We start from the raw sequence: 18,650 nt of genomic DNA on the forward strand, positions 1-18,650 counted from the left end.
TTGGGGTCGTCTTTGTATCGAGTAACACACACACACACACTCTCACACACACACCTGTAGCTTCCAGAGGAAGTCGAGCCTGGCTGTAGACTCCACCTGCTGGGCGTGGAGATAGAGGGCGAGGACGAAGACGGTGATGACCACGGGGGTCATGATCTTCAGGGGAACCTTGTTGTCCATCACGCAGCTGGAGGTCAAAACACACACGTTAAGATTCTCACTTTAAGACCTGAGACTCATAATGACTCTGTCAGCTGATTCAGATCATCACTCTCACCTCGTCCCGTTGACGAATCTGCTGTGAGGAGAGAAACAGACGAGAGCCAATCAGAGGTGAGAACATCATCTAAACATCACAGACATCCAGAAGGAAACGATCTGACTCACGCGGCGTTGGCCATCACCAGCAGGTCCTGGTTGTCGAAGAGGCTGACTTTGGGCACCTCCATGATGAGGAGGTAGAGCAGCTCGATGAAGAGCATGAGGAAGAGTTTACCGATGCTGCTGACCTGCAGAAAGACGGAGCAGGCGAGGAGGCTGAGGAGCACGCAGGACGAGAAGTACTGAGAGAGAAAGATGCAGAGAGGAGACGTTAGAGAAGGTACGTTTGTTTTTATGCCTCGTATTGAAGCTTTATCTCCTGTTTCAAACGGCTCCGAATCAATGTAATAAAGAGCAATGAAAGCAGTTTTACAGCTTGAAGCTAACTGTGCAGGCCGGTGTTGACGTGTTAAGCTGTAATTAGCCTCACTTAGCCTCCGTTTGTTCTGCTTCAGCTTCAGTTTTACAGCTGGAGAGAAGAGTCAGGATGAAATCTCTAACACACATTTACAAGAGCTGAAAGACTTTAACAGCTGGATTGTTTTTATTTTACTGCAGCTGAAAATATTGAAGTAAAAGTTATATCGTTCACTGAAAATACATCTAGATTTTTATTTTTTCAGCTGATAAAAAAACACTTCCATATGATCCGCGTATTGTTTGAAAAGTTAATGAGTAGTTTATATGGGCTTTAGTTACAATATTAACAGGTGTTTCTTTCTCATCACTTCACTTCTATCTCACAGACTGTCTAACGTTAGTGTTGTTGTATTGTAGTTATAATGCCAATTCATTCCAGTAGATGGCGGTAATTCACCAAAACCTGCCACCCTGCATAGACAAACAGCATTAACTCAGTGTTGATTGTGGGAAACAGTATGCCAGGTAGACTGGTCCGTTGCACACTGAGAAATTTTCTTGGATCAGTAGGACACACTGGGATTTTTAGTATACTGCAGATTGTGCAAGTTTTCACATACTACCAGCTACAGGCTGAATTTTGGCCTAAACAGTAGGCACTTCTAGTGTAGTAGGTGGTTTGGAAAACAGCCAGTGTCTCTGAACTACAGCCACAAATCCTCGGTTGGAGCGTGAGCTGCTAAACTTTTCTGACTTGCAGCGTCTCGCTATGTCTCTGTCATCTCACATCTTCTCCTCATATCCATGCTGAGCTCTCGTCCAAAGAGTGCACAGCTCTCACCCACAGTAGTTTACGAGCAGGATTTTGATTGACAAGCTCCATCAGACCCCCCCTCCACCTGCTTAAAAAACATATTTTACTTCTATAGACGCAGTAAAAGGTTGCACAACATCAATAGCAGCGAACACGGACATTTTGATATTTTATAATATTGGCCAGTTAAAAAAAAAAAACTTTTTTACAAATCTTCTCTTCTATATGTATTTATTAGATTAGTCATGCTTTAATTTTGTAATGTCCTAGAATTTAAATTCTTTATTTGGGGACATTAAGTAGATATGAGATAAAAATGCAATGAATTCGATTAATTAATTTAAAAAAATCATGTAATTAATTATATTAATTTGCTTAATCGCTTGACAGAACTTCAAAAGATTTTAAGTTTTGGATAAATATAATTGCAACAAAAAATTTATTGCTTTAAAGACAAAAATGAACAAATAAATACATAAATAAATACAAAAATAAATACAAAAATAAATAAATAAATAATCAATGGTAAAAACATAAAGGGCAAAAATCAAAAACAACAACAAGGAATTTATAGATAAGTAAATAAATGAGACTTAAAAATAGAAAAAAATGTAATTCATCTTAAAGAATCAGGGAGCTTATTCCAGTCAGATGGTGCTTTATTTATATGCATGATGACTAATTTTTTTGGTGATTCTGGGGGTAAGAAAAAAAAAAGATTGCTTGTATGTCAGAGTCTGAATTGCTTCAAATAAAGAGGAAAACTAAAATAAAGCTACTCCCTCAGTGTTGGTTTCAGCCACAAATATCTGATGGTGATTTTTCTGCAGAAACGCTGTAAATTCATTGACTTTAATAACGTAGATAATTTCTTCTTCATCTGAGTCCAACTTTCTAAAAGCCTCACTTCCTGCTAATGCTCCCAACATGCATCAGTTCTGCCTCATCGCCCCCTCACTCCTACATTCCCGTCTCCGTCTTTGCAGCCGCCTGTTAGCGGACTGGTTTGTGCACGGCAGCACAGCACACCTGTACCTCAGGAAAGCTGCAGATGGGGGCGTTGTCTCCACAGCTGGAGTTTCCTGCGTCCAGGCTGTAGTTGAGGAGGCGGGCGTGGCAGGCGTTGACGCTGCTCAGGCTGATATTCAGCTCATCCTTGATGCAGGCGCGCAGGTCGCGGCTACTGCAGATGAACTGAAAGAGGTCAAAGGTCAGAATATCTCGTTTTCTATCAAGAGTGACAAAAGTGGAGAGTGGAGGGTGTAAGGACAGCTTACGATGTTGATGAAGGCAGAAAGAAAGACGAGGATGATGGTGAAGACGCCCACCAGCGTGCTGTGCAGTCTGGACTGGACTATCCTCTTGGAGAGGGTCTGCAGGGCGGCTGGGAAGAGCTGGAAGCAGAAAAACATGACGGATTTTATCAGGCGGCTCTGAATTATTCATTTAACTCAAATACTCTGAGCATAAACATCCAGAAATGTGACTTTACCTTCAAGTTTTAAATATAAGAAAGCAGAAAACCCCCTCTTTAACAGTTTAACAGGTGAGACAAAGTGCAGATCTCTTGAAGATGTAGTGTTTTCTGATTATCTCCGACTGCATCTTGTCTAATTGGATTCTAACGCTGACACTTGAACTCCAAGCGCTAATAAATCTTATCAGAAACACTCGTAACAAGGTCAAGAGCAGATTACGTTCAGCTCCATCTGTAAAACATCAAACCACTGGCTGATGAAAAATTCAACAGATCTGTCTCTGTGATGTCTGAAGCTGAAGATCTGAGCGCAGAAATGAGAACCAGTCTGTTTCTGTTCATCGGGACATTTCAGAGATTTATCCGACAAACTGCATCCGTGTCAAAAATCCTGAAATCTCTCTCCATCCTCGTCTCATCGCTCCACAAACCACTGACGCCGTGTTTGATGTGTGGGATTTATTTAGCCAGTGTGTGTGTGTGTGTGTGATCCATCAAAGGAGGAGGGAACTCACCCCGAAACAGCAGTACACGGTGGAGACGAACATGACGGCCGTGAGGATGATGAAACACGTGACGAAGAAGCCGATCATCAGACTGGGGCTGCAGACGAACGGAGAGATTCATTTTAAACACAGAGATGTCATTTCTCCTTCTGTCACACACTCCTTCCTCACACTGACACACACACACAGTCTTACTTTGATCTTGTCAATCATCCTGTTTCCATTTTCTTCCCTGCGTAATTCTTTGTAATCAGTTAGTTTTTGATTATTGAACTCTGATATTTTTTCTTAAATGTTTTTATTGATTTTATTTAAGATACCACATTGAATATTTTTTTCTCCTTTAAATCATTGAATTTCTCTTTACTTTCTTGTTTCTTTTGGAAGCTTTCTGTCTTTTATATTATTATTATTATTATTTATTATTATTATTATTATTATTATTTACTGTTAATTATTATTTTTTTATCTTATATATTCTTACTTTATATCGTCTCTCTTTCCTTGCACTAGTTTCTTGTAATTCTTTATTTTTCTTAACTACACAAAAGTTCTGTTTTTTTGTCTTTTTTTATTCAACTGCATTCATTGTAATACTTTCTTCTTCTTTATTTTTTATTTTTTTACCTTTTTTTATAGTTTTGTATTTTTATTCCTTTTTATAAAATTCATTTTCTTTTGTGTAATTGTTTTTTTTTATTTTATCATTTTGTGTAGCTTATACAGTTCTTTTTTTATAATATTTTTTTTCTTAAATTTTTGTTTATATATTTTTGGTTTATATTTTTGTTTATTTTTATTGCTCTTATTTTCCCAGATTAGATTTTTTTTCTTTTAACCTGTTTCTTATTTTCAATTTTCATTTTTGTGTCTTTCTGTCATTTTTTTGTCTTCCTTTGTTTGAAACGTATTATTATTTGTAACTTCTTCATGTCTGCAGTACAGAAGTGGATTAGAGCCAGTGGAAAAAAAAAATAATCAAGGTCCAATGATTTTTTTTATTATTATTATTGTACTAAAATTAAAGTCAAAATTCGGAGGAAAATAATTAAATAAAAAAAAAATTTAATTCATACTTTTGTCTTTAATAAAAAAAATAAAATGAAATAAAGTAATAATAATAATAATAATAATAATAATAATAATAATAATAATAATAATAATAATAAATGACCTTTTTTTTTTCCAGTCGTCCTAATCTTCAGGTCGTCATCATGTTTTTTTTGTTGCTGGCTAAGTTTCCTGTTTTCCTTGTCTGTTGACACACTTTGTAATCCATATCTTTTTAAATGTGCTTTATAAATAAAGTTATTAATAAAACTGTGGGCGGCAGCTTCAGACGCTTTGATTTCAGCTCCAGAGGAAACGATTAAATAAACCAAAGACAGAAAGCGGGGGCGTCAGGATCTGCTCTGGAGGAGACTGAGAAGAGAAGAGGAGTCAGGAGAGCGGAGCGATGAAAAGAGAGCAGAGAAAGGTTAATAAAGAGACGAGTAAAGAAGATCAATACTCGGAGACGGGCGGAGACGGAGAGAAGTCTGAGAGCAGAGATAAAATGAAGAGATAAAGAGAGGAGGGACGGCTGCAGCCTCTTCATTCTCCACATCTGTAAACCGTAGATGTGATGTTTGATGCTCTCTGTTATTACTCTGCTGCTCTGCACGGACTCCACCAAACTTTATCTCATGACAGCGGCTGACGTCTACATGCACCATCTCTATTTATCACCATCATATTTATCATCCTCTCGTCCCTCTTTATGTGGAAACTGTAAAGTTGTGAAATGTTTCTTGTTTCAGATTTGATGTAAGTTTGACACAAACAACTCGCCTCTGTCACCGATGCTTCGTTTTTAACATGTTCTCAATCTCTGGCTCTGCAGATTACACTCCTCATTTCAGACAGATCATTAACATCCATCCAAAGGTGACGCTCAGAATCTGTTCGCCTGAGGCTCGATGTCCCGTTTTTAACTGAAACAAGAGATTTTAATGGAAAGGTGTTGATGAGTGAACTCACGGAGGCACCATGACGATCTGGATGAAGCAGATGAAGAGAAAGACGAGGGAGGCGCAGGCAACGTACGCCCCGAACCTGGAGTCCACCTGTTTGGAATACTGCAGGAGACAGAAACAGTGCATTTAAGTCTTTAAATTACTTTCAGAGTAAATCTGAAAACACAAAGATACTTTTTTCTGATGGTAGCAGAAGAAAATGGAAAACATCTTTTGTTAATTTTTTGTTCTGATATTTTTTTACTAATTTGCAAACATCTATTATAAACAAGTAGCATTCCCTCATGTCCGGTCTAACCAGTTGATACCATGCAGTATTTACTCTGCTGAGTCACATGACCAGCTGCACGGAACTCCTAATCAGTGTGTGACATCATCACGGAACTCCTAATCAGTGTGTGACATCATCAACTGCAGCAGCAGAGTGAAGGGTGAAATTTGTTCACAAAAGTTTTGGAAACAACTCGCCATAGATGCCACAAGCTTACCCAAATCTGTTTAAAAATATGATATTTTTGTGGGAAATTTTGTCAGGAATCCATTCATGTTGTTTTAGAGCTGTACAACTTTTACATTTTGGTCTAGAGGCCCAAATGCAGCAGCCTGCATGGACAGGAAATAGAAATTCTATGTATTTTAATGGAGGGAGTTTGGAGGGCTTCTGTGGGGTTCACCGACTTTGAGAGCTCGTCATTCGAAAATAACAACTTCCATGTGAGCAATTTCAGGCAGATACCACTTATGGTTTCGGACAAGATAATTTTTTAATTAAGGGTTATAATGTGGCAAAATTTTATTTTGAAAGGCAAATTGCCGGCTTCCTGTACAAGATAGGGCCATAGTGCCTTTACCTTTTTTGTGCGTCTCAATGAGACAAACATTTGGACGTTGGTTTCATCTCTGTACAACATTCCTACTGCCTGCTAGGGCTGTTTGAGTGCGCCCAGGTGGCGCTAGAAATCAGAAATCCTATGTATTTTAATGGAGGGAGTTGGGAGGGCTTCTGTGGGGATCACCAACTTTGAGGGCTCGTCATTTGAAAATAACAACTTCCATGTGAGTAATTTCAGGCTGATACCACTTATGGTTTCGGACAAGATAAAATTTGAAGAGTCAAAATGTTGCAAAATTTTATTTTGAAAGGGAAATTGCCAACTTCCTGTGCGAGATAGGGCCATGGTGCCTTTTACCTTTTTTGTGCGTCCCAATGAGACAAACATTTTGACATTGGTTTCATCCCTCTACGACATTCCTACTGGCCGCTAGGGCTGTTTGAGTGTGCCTAGGTGGAGCTAGGAATGAGAAATCCTATGTATTTTGATGGAGGGCTTCTGTGGGGATCACCAACTTCGATGGCTCGTCATTCAAACATAACAACTTCAATGTGAGTAATTTCAGGCTGATACCACTTATGGTTTCAGACAAGATAATTTTTGAAGAAAGGGTGAAAATGAAGCTGAATTTTATTTTGAAAGGCAAGTTGCAGACATCCTCTGCGTGACAGGGCTGTGGTGCCTTTAACCTTGAATTTTTTTGATGTGTCTCAATGAGACGGACGTTTTGACATTGGTTTAATCTCTGTACGACATTCTTACTGGCCTCTAGGGCTGTTTGAGTGCGCCCAGGTGGCACTAGAAATCAGAAGTCCCATGTATTTTAATGGAGGGAGTTTGGAGGGCTTCTGTAGGGTTCACCGACTTTGAGGGCTCGTCATTCAAAAACAGCAACTTCCATGTGAGCGAATTCAGGCTGATACCACTGATGGTTTCAGACAACATAATTTATGAAGAAAGGGTGAAAATGTGGTAAAAAATTTATTTTGAAAGGCAAATTGCCGGCTTCCTGTGCAAGATAGGGCCGTGGTGCCTTTGTGTTTTTTGTGCGTCCCAATGAGACGAACATTTTGACGTTGGTTTCGTCTCTGTACGAAATTCCTACTGCCTTCTAGGGTTGTTCAAGTGTGTCTAGGTGGCGCTAGAGAGCATATCATGGGATGTTGGGGGTCTAGTTTGGTATCATATGGAATTTTTTTGGCAATCGTGAGTGTGCGCTAATTTGTGTGAGTTTTTGAGCTCAGTTCAAAGACTGGACAGAATAATACAGAAACAGGCAGAATACAACAGTGTCCACTTGTAATAAACTGAACTGTTGTTTTGTTGGTGCTCTTATGAAAATGAAATCGTTTTGCTCCATCAGAAAGCTCCTGTGATTCAGAGAAAGTTTATAAAACTCTCAGTGAAAAGACAGAAAAACAAAACCTCCCCGTCGTCCCCCTGATCCGCTCTCTCTGACCCTTCCAGCGTGACAGGAAAAAAGCAATTCAGAGTTGAAACTTTTGCTGTTTTCCCAGAACTCCTCTGCAGTGACCCCCTCCTCCCCTCTCCTCCCCCCTCTCCTCTGAGCCCGTCCTTCACTGTCTGAAGCGGTTTTCTTCCTCCCCCCTTTAGCAGCCGTCTCCTCTCCCTTTAAAGCTCACTTCCTCTTCCTCTCTTTACACTTTGCTTTGACTGACTTCCTCCAGGGACACAGAGAGCGCCAGCAGCAGAGCGCCGTTCTGCAAAGGGAAGATTGCTTGTCACGGCCAATTATTTGCCGCTAAATTGGCAGTGTGTGTCCCAGTGTGTGTATTTGTGTGAGTTCATCCGAACCTTCTTCTCCAGGTCGGGCTCTCTGAAGGTGAGCAGGAACTTCTTGACGTGCTCAGAGCGCAGACGGTCGATGCTGCGTGCGTCGATGGCCCGGCCCAGGAACTCGTCCACCTCGTCCTCTGGGTTCAGGTTCTCCTGCGTGTTTCTGAAAATGAAATGTCTGAGGAGCAGAAGAGAGAGTGGGTCACAATCACGTCTCAGGAGAAGCTAATTCCCTTCTCAGCTGCCGTGAACGTCTGTAAATCATCTGTGATTATCGTACAGCCGCAGGAACAACCTGCTCTGAGGGGAAGTCACATGTAGCTCATCATCTCCAAAGTGAAAAAGGAGTAACTGACCTAAAAACATCCCTCTGCTCAGCCCTCAGCCTCTGATGAGCTGGTTTGTCTCAGACTAATCACAGAATCTGCAAAGTGTCACTTGTGTTGATTGAGATTCTGCCGGGAAGCGCTAATCAGCTGATGGCGGCGGTCATGCTGCTGTGATCACAGTGATTACTGAGCTCTGACCTTACAGGGAAGCCTGCGTGAAAAAAGGAAACTAAGGAGACGAAGGAGAGGAAATGCAGCAGGAACTGAGGCACAGAAAAATTCATGCTAAGCTTAAAGTGGGAGGGAAGGTTACTCTTCATGGATGTTTGACCTTGTTTTGATTTTTGTGCAGAGTTTGATGTTTGAAAAGTTTTTTAAATCTCATCAGGAAAACCAAATTATTAACCCTTTGTGTTTTGTTTAAGAAATATCTGAATCTGATAACTTTAATGTGCACACCAGTACATCTGTACACCTAAAAGAAAACAAAAAAAAAACAAAAAAAACACCACCAACAAAACATGACTAGGTTTTAAGAATTAAACCTGGGATAAAATAAATATAGAGAAAATAGAAAAAAAAGAATTATAATGATATATATTTTTTCAAAATGTAAGATGTTGTTTCCCTCATGTTGTTTTTCTTTTTTTCAATATTTATATTTCCTCAGGTTTGTTTCTCATGACCTCTAGCCGCACAACACTAATCCAATATTACCTGAAAAAAATTCACATTTATAAAAAAAGGAAAGGCTTATTCCTTCATTCTTTCCTGTTTTTTTTTCTCTTTCTTTCTTTTTTTTTAAGTTTTAACATGTTTTTATATCAATTATCCCAGGTGTGACTCTCATACTCTTGTAACCAAAACCATGAACCTTGTAAATTATAATATAAATAAAATAAATAATAATAATAATAATAATAATAATAATAATAATAATAATAATAATAATAATAATGATAATAATAATAAAATAATGGAAAAAAAATACAGAAAAAAATACTAAAGCATGAAAAATATATTTTTTAAAAAGTAAAAAGAGTGGTAAAACCTTTAGCTGCACAACTGTAAACCCCATAAAACCAAAACAAAATTATGAATATATATAAGTATTTTCTTTTCCTTTCTCTCATTATGTTTTTTTAAAAAAAGATATTTTGTCCTCAGGTTGATTTTTATTAGCTGCATAGATGGGGGACCCCTATATAACTTAAAAAAAAGAAACAAAAAAAAACAAAACAAACAAAAAAATAAAATAAAAATAAAAATAAAATTCAACTCCAAATCTTCCTTTCTGTGGAAGTCAAAATCAGAATCAGGTGTTGAGTTAAAGTCTGTACTCACTTATCTTTGGGGTCTTCAAAGCCCTGCAGGAGAGAGAAAGAGAGTAAAAAACAGGAAGAAAAAAATTAGCAAGAGAAACTTCTAATGTCATCATTAATCAGACTGAAAAAAAATTATTAACATCACATTATGAAATCATGCAAAAGAAATAAATCCACATGTGCTATTTTAATTTTTTTCTTATAAGGACGGGAACTGATGATTTTTCTATTTAGATCTTTTTGACTCCTCTTTGGAAAAAATAAAAAGTTTAATCATCACTTGAGGAACTTTTTCTTACTGTTGTTTTTAGTTTAGTGATTATAGATAATACATAGAGGAAGACGGTAAAAAAGGGAAAAGCTCTCATGCCTAAATTCTGTCTACCTGCTGTTGTTAAACGTATCTAATGTGTTTCGCTGGCGCCCTCTTCTGGATAAACACACTAACACTGATCCTAAAGGAGCTGAACAGGAACAAACAGCCTCAGCAACTGGTGATAAAACAATCAATGCTGTTTCATCTCCAGCAGGGGGCGCTTTTGTCTGGCTCTCACTGATCACTCACATGTTTTCTATGAGATAAAGGAAAGTTTGCTACAAGACTTTCAAAATAAAAGCAGGAAGTGACTTCTTTAAAGACTGTGGAGTTTATTTTATTTAGTGAGTGTATTTTTTTAAGGTCAGTAGTTTATAAATTTAATCATTTCTTATTAATTCTTCCTCACATTAAACAGTGAACTGCTCCAGCGTGCAGCCACAGCGTCCTCTCCTTCCTCCCTCACAGACTCAGTGAGAGGGTGGGTGGTCTGACGATATGACAATAAACAAAAAACAACTCTCCCCGTGTGTTTATGTTTATGTGTGTGTGTGTGTAAGTGTGTGTCAGGTGTGGGTGCATCCATTCACTGAGTGACTCACTGTTTGCAGAGTCTGCTCAACAGGAGAGCTGCAGTGTGTGTGTGTGTGTGTGTGTGTGTGTGTGTGTGTGTTTTAAATAAAATGGACTCTGACGTCGTTGCATCACTCTGCTGCCTCTCCAGTTTCTCCTCTGAACTGAAGGAGCCCAGAGAGACCTGAGTTTAGAGCTCTGGGGTCTGACCCCTCTCCTGAGACCGCCTACACGCTGCTGATGTCTCCCTGAGCTCGGAGGGCCATTACCACAGCCTATCAAGACCGCAGATCAAAGGATTATGGGTATTATCAGCGTGCAGGGTGAGGCATTCGCTGGCTAATGACAGGGTGGTATATTTGTAAATCTTCCTCACCATCCTCTTCATCTCCTTGGAGACCTGGTTTCCTCCCAGGTGGTTGTAGAAGGGACGGTCGGTCCAGTGGCCGCTGTTGTGGGTGACGGAGTTGGTTCTCTGTCGGTTCATTTTGGCGATCATCGCTTTTTCCTCTTTCTGGAGAAACAAACAGAAATGAAAACAGAAACCTGCGCGGTCAAAGATTTAGCGAGACAACAGTGTCTATTATATGTTTTTTTTTGTCTGTTTTATGTGCTTGTGTTTTTCTTGTTTTCCTATAATTTATTTTGTCGTGTTTATTGCACAGCCCTCGTAAAGACTTTACATAGTTATAGAGTAAGGAGGAGTTTATTGTTTTAAAAAAAAAGAAAATATTGAGGATGTTAAAGAGGAAAAGGGTTTCAGGATATCGAAATTTTTGCGGCAGACTTCATACCCTCTGTGTCCACATGGCTAATAGTTTGTAAACTGTTCACAATCATCCTCTAAATATAGAATTTTAAAAAATAGAAGCTAACATCCTCTTCTTGTGGTCTTGTTTTGGAGCACTGATAAAGTCCGTACCCTTTTCTGGCTGCAGCCCACAATGAGGTAGGTTTCTATGTTGTTCTTCTTCAAGTAGGCGTTTCTTTCTCCTCCTGCTCCGGCCTCCACGTCGTAGTCTCCGTTCAGATAGTTCAGAGTGGCCTTAGTGATGTGGATTCTCCTGGAAAGAAGAAAATCAGACAGTAAAATCCAGTAAAAGCGAGGGATGAAACAGATTTGGTTTTCCTCCCTCGGTTCAGGGCGCGTGTTCTTCATTTGGTTTGTGTTTTTCTTTCTTCTTCATTTTTCAGCTCAGTTTGAAGCAAGTATGTAGCTCCGATCTGGGGCTGAACGATTTTTGGAAAATAATCTAATTGCGATTTTTTTACACCAATATTGCGGTTGCTATTTAGCAGACGATTTTTTTGAAGAAGGTTTATCTTCTGCATTGTCCACTTAACACAAGTTTTAAATCATTTTATAGTATGACTAACCAACAAAAGATACTGTTAGCATTTCAAACAAGTCTTTTTTGCATTTCTTAATTGAAAAGGAAAAGGAACACTGAAATTTTACTGACCTCCAGTTGTCAGTCAGTGTAACAAACCATACGGAAAAAAGGGACCAAGAGGTAAGGCTCTACGATCTACTGGATGGATCTTTGTAGCTCACAGGGTTTTTTTTTTTTTTTCCAGAGAAAAGCAGCATTTTGACTTTTGCTGGTTTTCAGGGAGAACAAGATGTCGGTTTAAAATCGATTAAACGTTCAGCCCTGCTCCAATCATACGCATGCGTAACTGTTGATGGTGGTAAGAAAGTGGAGGATAAAACCTTGACTTTGACTAATGACTTTTCAGACTCTCTGGAGAGTTTTTTTACAGATGAAAATTCTTGCAACTTTTCTGGAGTTTGGAGTCAGAGCTTAAAGCGTGTTTTATCTCCTCAATGGTCAACGTGTGTGAGTCCCTCCACAATCCAAAAGGAGGAGGAGGGTTGATATTTAGACATTAAAAAACAAGAATGGACAGAAGAAAAGTTCATTTGTGGTTATTTCTCTCTCCTAAAGAGTTCTAACAATTTTTTTTTTCTTTTTCTTTTTTCTCAGGTGTTACTTTCAGACTCCCTTAATCTTCAGCTGCACAACCATGAATCTTGAAAATTAGAATATAGTAAAAAAAAAAAAAAAAAAAGCTTTAGATGCACAGCTGTGAATCCTGTAAAACCAAATTAAATTATAAAATAAAATAAAATAAAATAAAATAAATAAATAAATGAGAATTTCATGCGAATTGATTATGAAATTATTTTGAAAATTAGACCGTAGCGTCATTAAGTGGCTTTGAGTGACTTCAGGGACAGACAATAGAGACTTTCCTTACTGAGGAGTTAGCATGTTATAACTTGCAAAGTTGAAGTGGGAAACAGCCTCATTCTTTCAGGTTTTTCATGGCTAAACATGACATAAAAGATTAGAAATAATCTGTCAATAGTGGATCATTTGGGTATATGGTAAAAAAAAAGGTGTTAAAAACAACATCAATGTACACCAACCCAAACTGAAAACCGTGATAGGAACCAAACTGTGGTTTTTCTGAACCGTCCCTGTAGAAGTGCATTAAAAACTGTTTTGTGTAAATTTAGGACCAACAGAAGGGACATACCCAGCCTGGCCTCCCGCCTCCATCTGATTGGCCAGCGTCACGTCGTTGGACCAGACGTCAAACTGCCACTTCCTGAGTCCCAGCACCCCACAGTGCACCCTGCCACTGTGGATGCCCACTCGCATGTTCACGTTCACCCCGGTCACCTCCCGGACCAGCCTGCAGGGACACAGAGGAAGACGGGGACGGACTTAGCTTCTCTCTCCACAAAGATAAAGACTGGACGAGGCAGCCGTGCTAACTTCCTCTGCAGACAACAGATTAATGAGTCGACCTTTGTGGACAAAAGCAGGGAAACAGAACCGCTAACTGCTGCAAAGATAACAGAAAACTGCTCCAATCTCTGAGCTGTGACCCAGAAGTCTGATCGAAGACGACCTCTGAGGTCGACTCTGCTTTGGAAAACAATTTCAGGGAAGACTCAACGTTTCCGCCACAACGAGAAAGACTTTTGTTTGAGAGCTCAATCATCAAATCATCAGCAGTTTTTTTTTTACACTGAATCCAGTTTTTGTGCTAAGCTAACGTAGCCAGCAGACCCTCACTCTTTCTAATGACCTAGTAAATAAAAGGATGGATGACTTTGCAGAGAGGATGATGATCACAGACAAATCACCTGCTGTGGAAACGTTCAGCAGAAACGTTGGGAGCTGTTAGGAAGGAGTAATAAAAATTTGCAAATTAAACAAACTAAACGTGTCCTGAGCAGGTCAGAGTGTGGACGTTGGATGTCAGTTAGTGATCGTTTCAAGCTGTAACTGAAGCTCCTGTCCAGCTTCCTGTCATTCTACAGTCCTCCAAAGAGCAGTTCACACATTCAACCAGTGATTTAACCAGTGATTCCACATTAGCTCGACTTACGAGATGGCCTCGATCATGTCCAGCCCCATCTCCACGCAGCAGTGAGCGTGGTCGGCTCGGGCCTCTGGCAGCCCGGACACACAGTAGTAGCAGTCTCCCAGGATCTTGATCCGCAGACAGTGGTTCTCCTGAGAGGAAAAGGGAAAAAACTGAAATAAATCAATCTGTTAGAATGGCCTAGTCATTATTTATGGACCTGAACGTTGTGATTTCTTTTCATGTGTGGATTATTTGAGTTCATACCAATGTCTGGGAGAAATTTTGTTTGAATTGCAGCTTTGGAAATAAATGTGATGAGAAAAAGGTTGACGCGTTCAATACTTATTTTCCCAACTGTATCTAAGAAGTTTAAGGTGCAGAACGGGAGTGATGTGGTGAGGAGTCTTGGTGATAGTTTGAAACCTGAAGTTAATGGAGGGACTAGAAGGGGAGACCAGATAGAAGGGGGTTGCAAAAGTCCAGACAGGAGAGGACTAGGATGGCGGTGCTGTTGGGAGTGATATTATGCAATTGCAATATCATTTATTTTACATGCAATATTTAATATTATGTGTGCAACTAATGCATTTAATGTGAACAAGATGTTTTTTTGTGTGCAAGAGAAAAAAAAGATAACTTGATTTACCCAGCATCCTGTGGTAACTATGGTTTAAACTTTTTTTATCAAACATCTTTTTCCAGTTTTTTTAATTTTAAAGGTCCCATATTATGCAAAAATCACTTTATTAAGTCTTTTAGTGAAATTTGTGGGTCTTTGATTTTCCTTCCAGTCCACAAAATGTGATATTTAATGATAAAACCTGTTCTTAGTAGAGCTTGTGAATGTAAAATCCTGACCTAAAACGAGCTGTTTGGATTTTCAGGGTTTGCTGACGTCAGTGATTCCCTTTTTTGACCAATCAGGAGCAAGTCTGACCTGATCAGTCCATCAAAGCAGATACCCCCGAACCCCCGAATGCCAAAGTTGAAGAGCCATCACTGCTCTGTTTTTGGCTGTAAACAGCCACATAGTTCCATGCTCAAGCTTCCCATCTCTGAAGAAGACAGACTAAGTGTCTAGAGTTCATTTATCAAGGAAATGTGCCAGCTACACTCAGTAAAACTGAGCATGTGTGTGCTAGTCACTTCACGGCCGACTGCTTTTCCAACTTTGGACAGTCCAACAGAGGGCTAGCCAATAGACTGGTCCTGAATCCAGGCGCATTACCAACCATCCTCCAACAAACCTGGGACCCTGGAAATGTGAGTATTTTAAATGCTGTGTGCTGTGGAGCAGATGGAAGAGCTTTTCCTCAGTGTCCCCCCTGTCTCTGTGTTAGCTTCAGGATGCTAACTTTAGCTGCGGTTAGCCTGTTGTTTTAGCCTGTCATGTTACGGTAAATGAGCTTCTCTGTTTTCTAAACATTGCGCACTCGGAGCTCGTGGCGCCGCTCTCAGTGACGTGGAAGAGCGGGGCGGTATCAGCGGTGGCTCATTTACATATGAAGGCCACGCCCACTAAATCAGAGCGTTCTGAACAGAGGGGCTATGAGAGCCTGGAAACAATGCTGCTGTGCTTGATTTATTGGCTTTTTGGACCAAAACATGTTACTAACATTTCATGAAGACATCAATGATCCAGATTAAACTGCAGGAAAGAAGCAGGATATGGGACATTTGAGCAGCGTTTCAAAAACTTGGCACATGTCATATGAATTATACTTTTTTCAGAATTTACTAAAGGCAGACTGCAGCTCGTACTAAACCCAGTCTGTAAATCTTATTCATAGACTCTTCCCTGAGTGTTTACAGTGCCAACTTTTTATGTGACGGGGTTTTTACGTCGTGTTTTTACAGGTTGATCCTGCCAAAAATTGTGATAGTGGTTTTAAAAACAGAGCAGTGTTTCGCCTCAGATGTGAGTTTTTTTACACCTTAGCTGCAAACACAAAAACACGGCTGCAAAATCAGAGAAGAGGTTTGTACAAAAGGGTGAGTGTGTGTGTGTTATTCTTCATCCATAACATGGCGTGTGTGTGTGTGTGTGTGTGTGTGTGTGTGTGTGTGTGTCCAGAGCCTGTGGAGCTGTGTGCCTCATGATGGGCACCTGAGTGTCTCTGCAGCACATGGCTGTAAGAGAAAACAAAGAGAGGCTCTGTGTTCAGAGCACAGAGGATTAATGTGTGTGACCATGTGTGTGCCCATGTGTGTGTGTGTGTGTGCGTGTGTGCAGATACAGATCTGGCAGAGGCATAAACGTGTCAGCAGCAACGCTCCTGTTTTATGACAACATTACGCTCGTTTGGCTCATAAATATTGATCAGCTCACCTCTCATAAACAAACGGCGTGGAGCGAGCGTTACCTGATCGAACAATAACGCTGCTGGAGCAGAGAGAAACATCAATATTCATGAAGGTGGCGTTTATGAGGCGGGGGATCAGATAGGGGAGATGTTGTTTACACATGTCTGCCTGCGGGAGATAAACGACCGATATGAGGAGATATTTTCGTCCTTCTCAACACGTGAAGCTGTGTTCGCTGGTTTTTGTTTCAGGGCGCCAGTGGAGGAACTTCAGACTCTCAGGAAGATGATTCTTGGTCATAAATAAAGAAAATCTGAGCGTTTCTTCCTGAATCCTGACTCTTCCTTTAACTCCTCTTTGCTTTGAAATGTGAATCCATCTTTAACGCCGCCGTGTCCCCTCCTGTGGCGTCTAACACTGAACTTTGTGTTGTCTCTGATGTTTCTGATCGGCTCCTCTGTCAACACGCGTATAAACAGCGCACTGATCACAGCCCGAACAGACCAGATCTGTGTCACGGATGATTAAGCACAAAATCAGCAGTGTTTGAGAAGCACATCAATTATTCAGACAGATGTGCTGGTATAAATATCACGCCTCAAGGTCCTGTTTGCAATGCATCCACAGTTCCTCCTGGAGAGGAGACTCACACAGAGACGAGTCTTTGAGTCGTCCTCACGCAAAGAGACAAAGAAGTCTGTCCTCCAAAAGTCCTGACTCCAAGAAACAGATTCATTAATGACTGAAGCTCCATAAGAGTTCAGCAGTTCAGACAGCAAACTTCTTAATCAAAGTGTTTCTGACTAATTTTAGTTAAAACTGTTTTAATATGGGCAACATTCACTGAAACCAAGAAAACTCTTAAAAAAATGTACTTGTTTAGTTTTTTGAAAAAAGGCCCTCCTGCCACGACAAGTTTGATTGGAAACTTTCAGGAATATTCTTAAATATTCTCACTTAAACTGGCCCTGACTCAGGGGTGTGCACAAGAGGGGGCGGTCAGCCAAACTATTTTTGAAAAGACATGAACAATGCCCTCCCTGAGAGCAAAAACACGCTTAAGTGCCTTTCAAGGGGCCAAAACTAGCTCAAAAAGTGCCCTTTAAGGGGGCCCCATCACACTTATGAGCCTTGGGGGAGCCAAAACATGAGCTAAAGTGCCCTTCAGGGAGCCAAAATGTATGCTTAAGTGTCTCTTTACGAAGCAAAAACAAGCTAAAGTGCCCTTCAAGGAGCCAAAAGTAGCACAAAAGTGCCCTTTGGAGAGCCAAAATACGTACTGAAGTGTCCTTAAGGGAGCAAAACTGCACTTAAGTGACCCTTTGAGAGCAAAAATGCACACAAAAGCGCTCCTCTAGGGATCCATAACTCACTTAAAAGTGTCCATAAGGGTCCCAAATCACGCTTAAGAGTCCTCTTAGGAGCCAAAGCACAGGCTTAAGTGTCCTTTGGGGAGCCAAAAGACACTAAAGTGCCCTCCAGGGAGCCAAAATGCATTCTTAGGTGTCCCCTTTAGGCAGCAAAAACACTCTAAAGGGCCCTTTAGGTAGCAAAAACATGCTAAAGTACACTTGAAAGAGCCAAAAAGAGCCAAAACCACACTTAAGTGCCCTTTAAAGATCCAAATCATGTGCTAAAGTGCCCTTAAAGAAGGCAAAATCCATGCTAATATGTCCTTAACCAGGCAAAAATCACACTTTAGTGCCCTCTTTAGAGCCAAACATACGCTCAAGTGCCCCTTTTCAGAGCCAAAATGCACACAAAAGTTCTCTTTTAGTGATCTAGTACACGCTTAAAAGTGTCCATAAGGGTCCTGAGTTACGCTTAAGAGCCCTCTAAGGAGCCAAAACACACGTAAGTAACCTTTTGAGAGCTAAAAAACATGCTTAAGTGCCCTCCAGGGAGCCAAACTGCATGCTTAAGTGTCCCTTTAGGAAGCAAAAACACTCTGAAGGGCTTTTAGAGAGCAAAAACATGCTTTAGTGCCCCTCAAAGAGCCAAATCTAGCACACAAGTGTCTATTAAGGGAGCCCAGTCACACTTAAGTTCTTTTGGAGAGCCAAAACACGTGCTAAAGTGCCTATAAGGGAGCCAACATGTACCTAAGTGCCCTCTTAAAGTGACCTCAGGAGGCTAAAGCAAACACTAAAGTGCCCTTTTGGTAGTTAAAACACAGCCCAACGTGCCTTTCTAGGAACCAAATTACACAATTAAGCGCCATCACAAGAGCCAAAACGCACCATAGTGCCTCCTTGGGCACCATAATGCGACCCAAACTGTGCTCTTGGGCAGCAAA

The 18,650-nt window shown here is 40.3% G+C and overlaps 1 protein-coding gene across 2 annotated transcripts in view; it reads right to left on the reverse strand.

Annotated features, from left to right (window-relative positions):
* Positions 1 to 18,650, reverse strand: part of adcy5 (adenylate cyclase 5) — an 80,673-nt gene that overhangs the window by 5,030 nt on the left and 56,993 nt on the right. The window contains exons 5-17 of one of the 2 annotated variants that reach the window (XM_074694383.1): positions 14,072 to 14,199; positions 13,211 to 13,369; positions 11,589 to 11,730; positions 11,043 to 11,180; positions 9,797 to 9,819; positions 8,142 to 8,301; positions 5,498 to 5,595; positions 3,488 to 3,575; positions 2,773 to 2,889; positions 2,531 to 2,689; positions 388 to 563; positions 278 to 295; positions 55 to 187 (exon numbers count right to left, since the gene is read on the reverse strand). In XM_074694383.1, the coding sequence (XP_074550484.1) occupies positions 55 to 187; positions 278 to 295; positions 388 to 563; positions 2,531 to 2,689; positions 2,773 to 2,889; positions 3,488 to 3,575; positions 5,498 to 5,595; positions 8,142 to 8,301; positions 9,797 to 9,819; positions 11,043 to 11,180; positions 11,589 to 11,730; positions 13,211 to 13,369; positions 14,072 to 14,199 (1,539 nt within the window). Of the gene's footprint in view, positions 1 to 54; positions 188 to 277; positions 299 to 387; positions 564 to 2,530; positions 2,690 to 2,772; positions 2,890 to 3,487; positions 3,576 to 5,497; positions 5,596 to 8,141; positions 8,302 to 9,796; positions 9,820 to 11,042; positions 11,181 to 11,588; positions 11,731 to 13,210; positions 13,370 to 14,071; positions 14,200 to 18,650 lie in introns of both variants that reach the window. The other variant, XM_074694382.1, reaches the window with a different exon arrangement.

This window comes from Halichoeres trimaculatus, unplaced genomic scaffold, assembly GCF_033239565.1.
Source record: "Halichoeres trimaculatus isolate MK-OKI-2021-1 unplaced genomic scaffold, fHalTri1.1 fHalTri1_scaffold_19, whole genome shotgun sequence".
In the NCBI taxonomy this organism is placed as follows: Eukaryota; Metazoa; Chordata; class Actinopteri; order Labriformes; family Labridae; genus Halichoeres; species Halichoeres trimaculatus.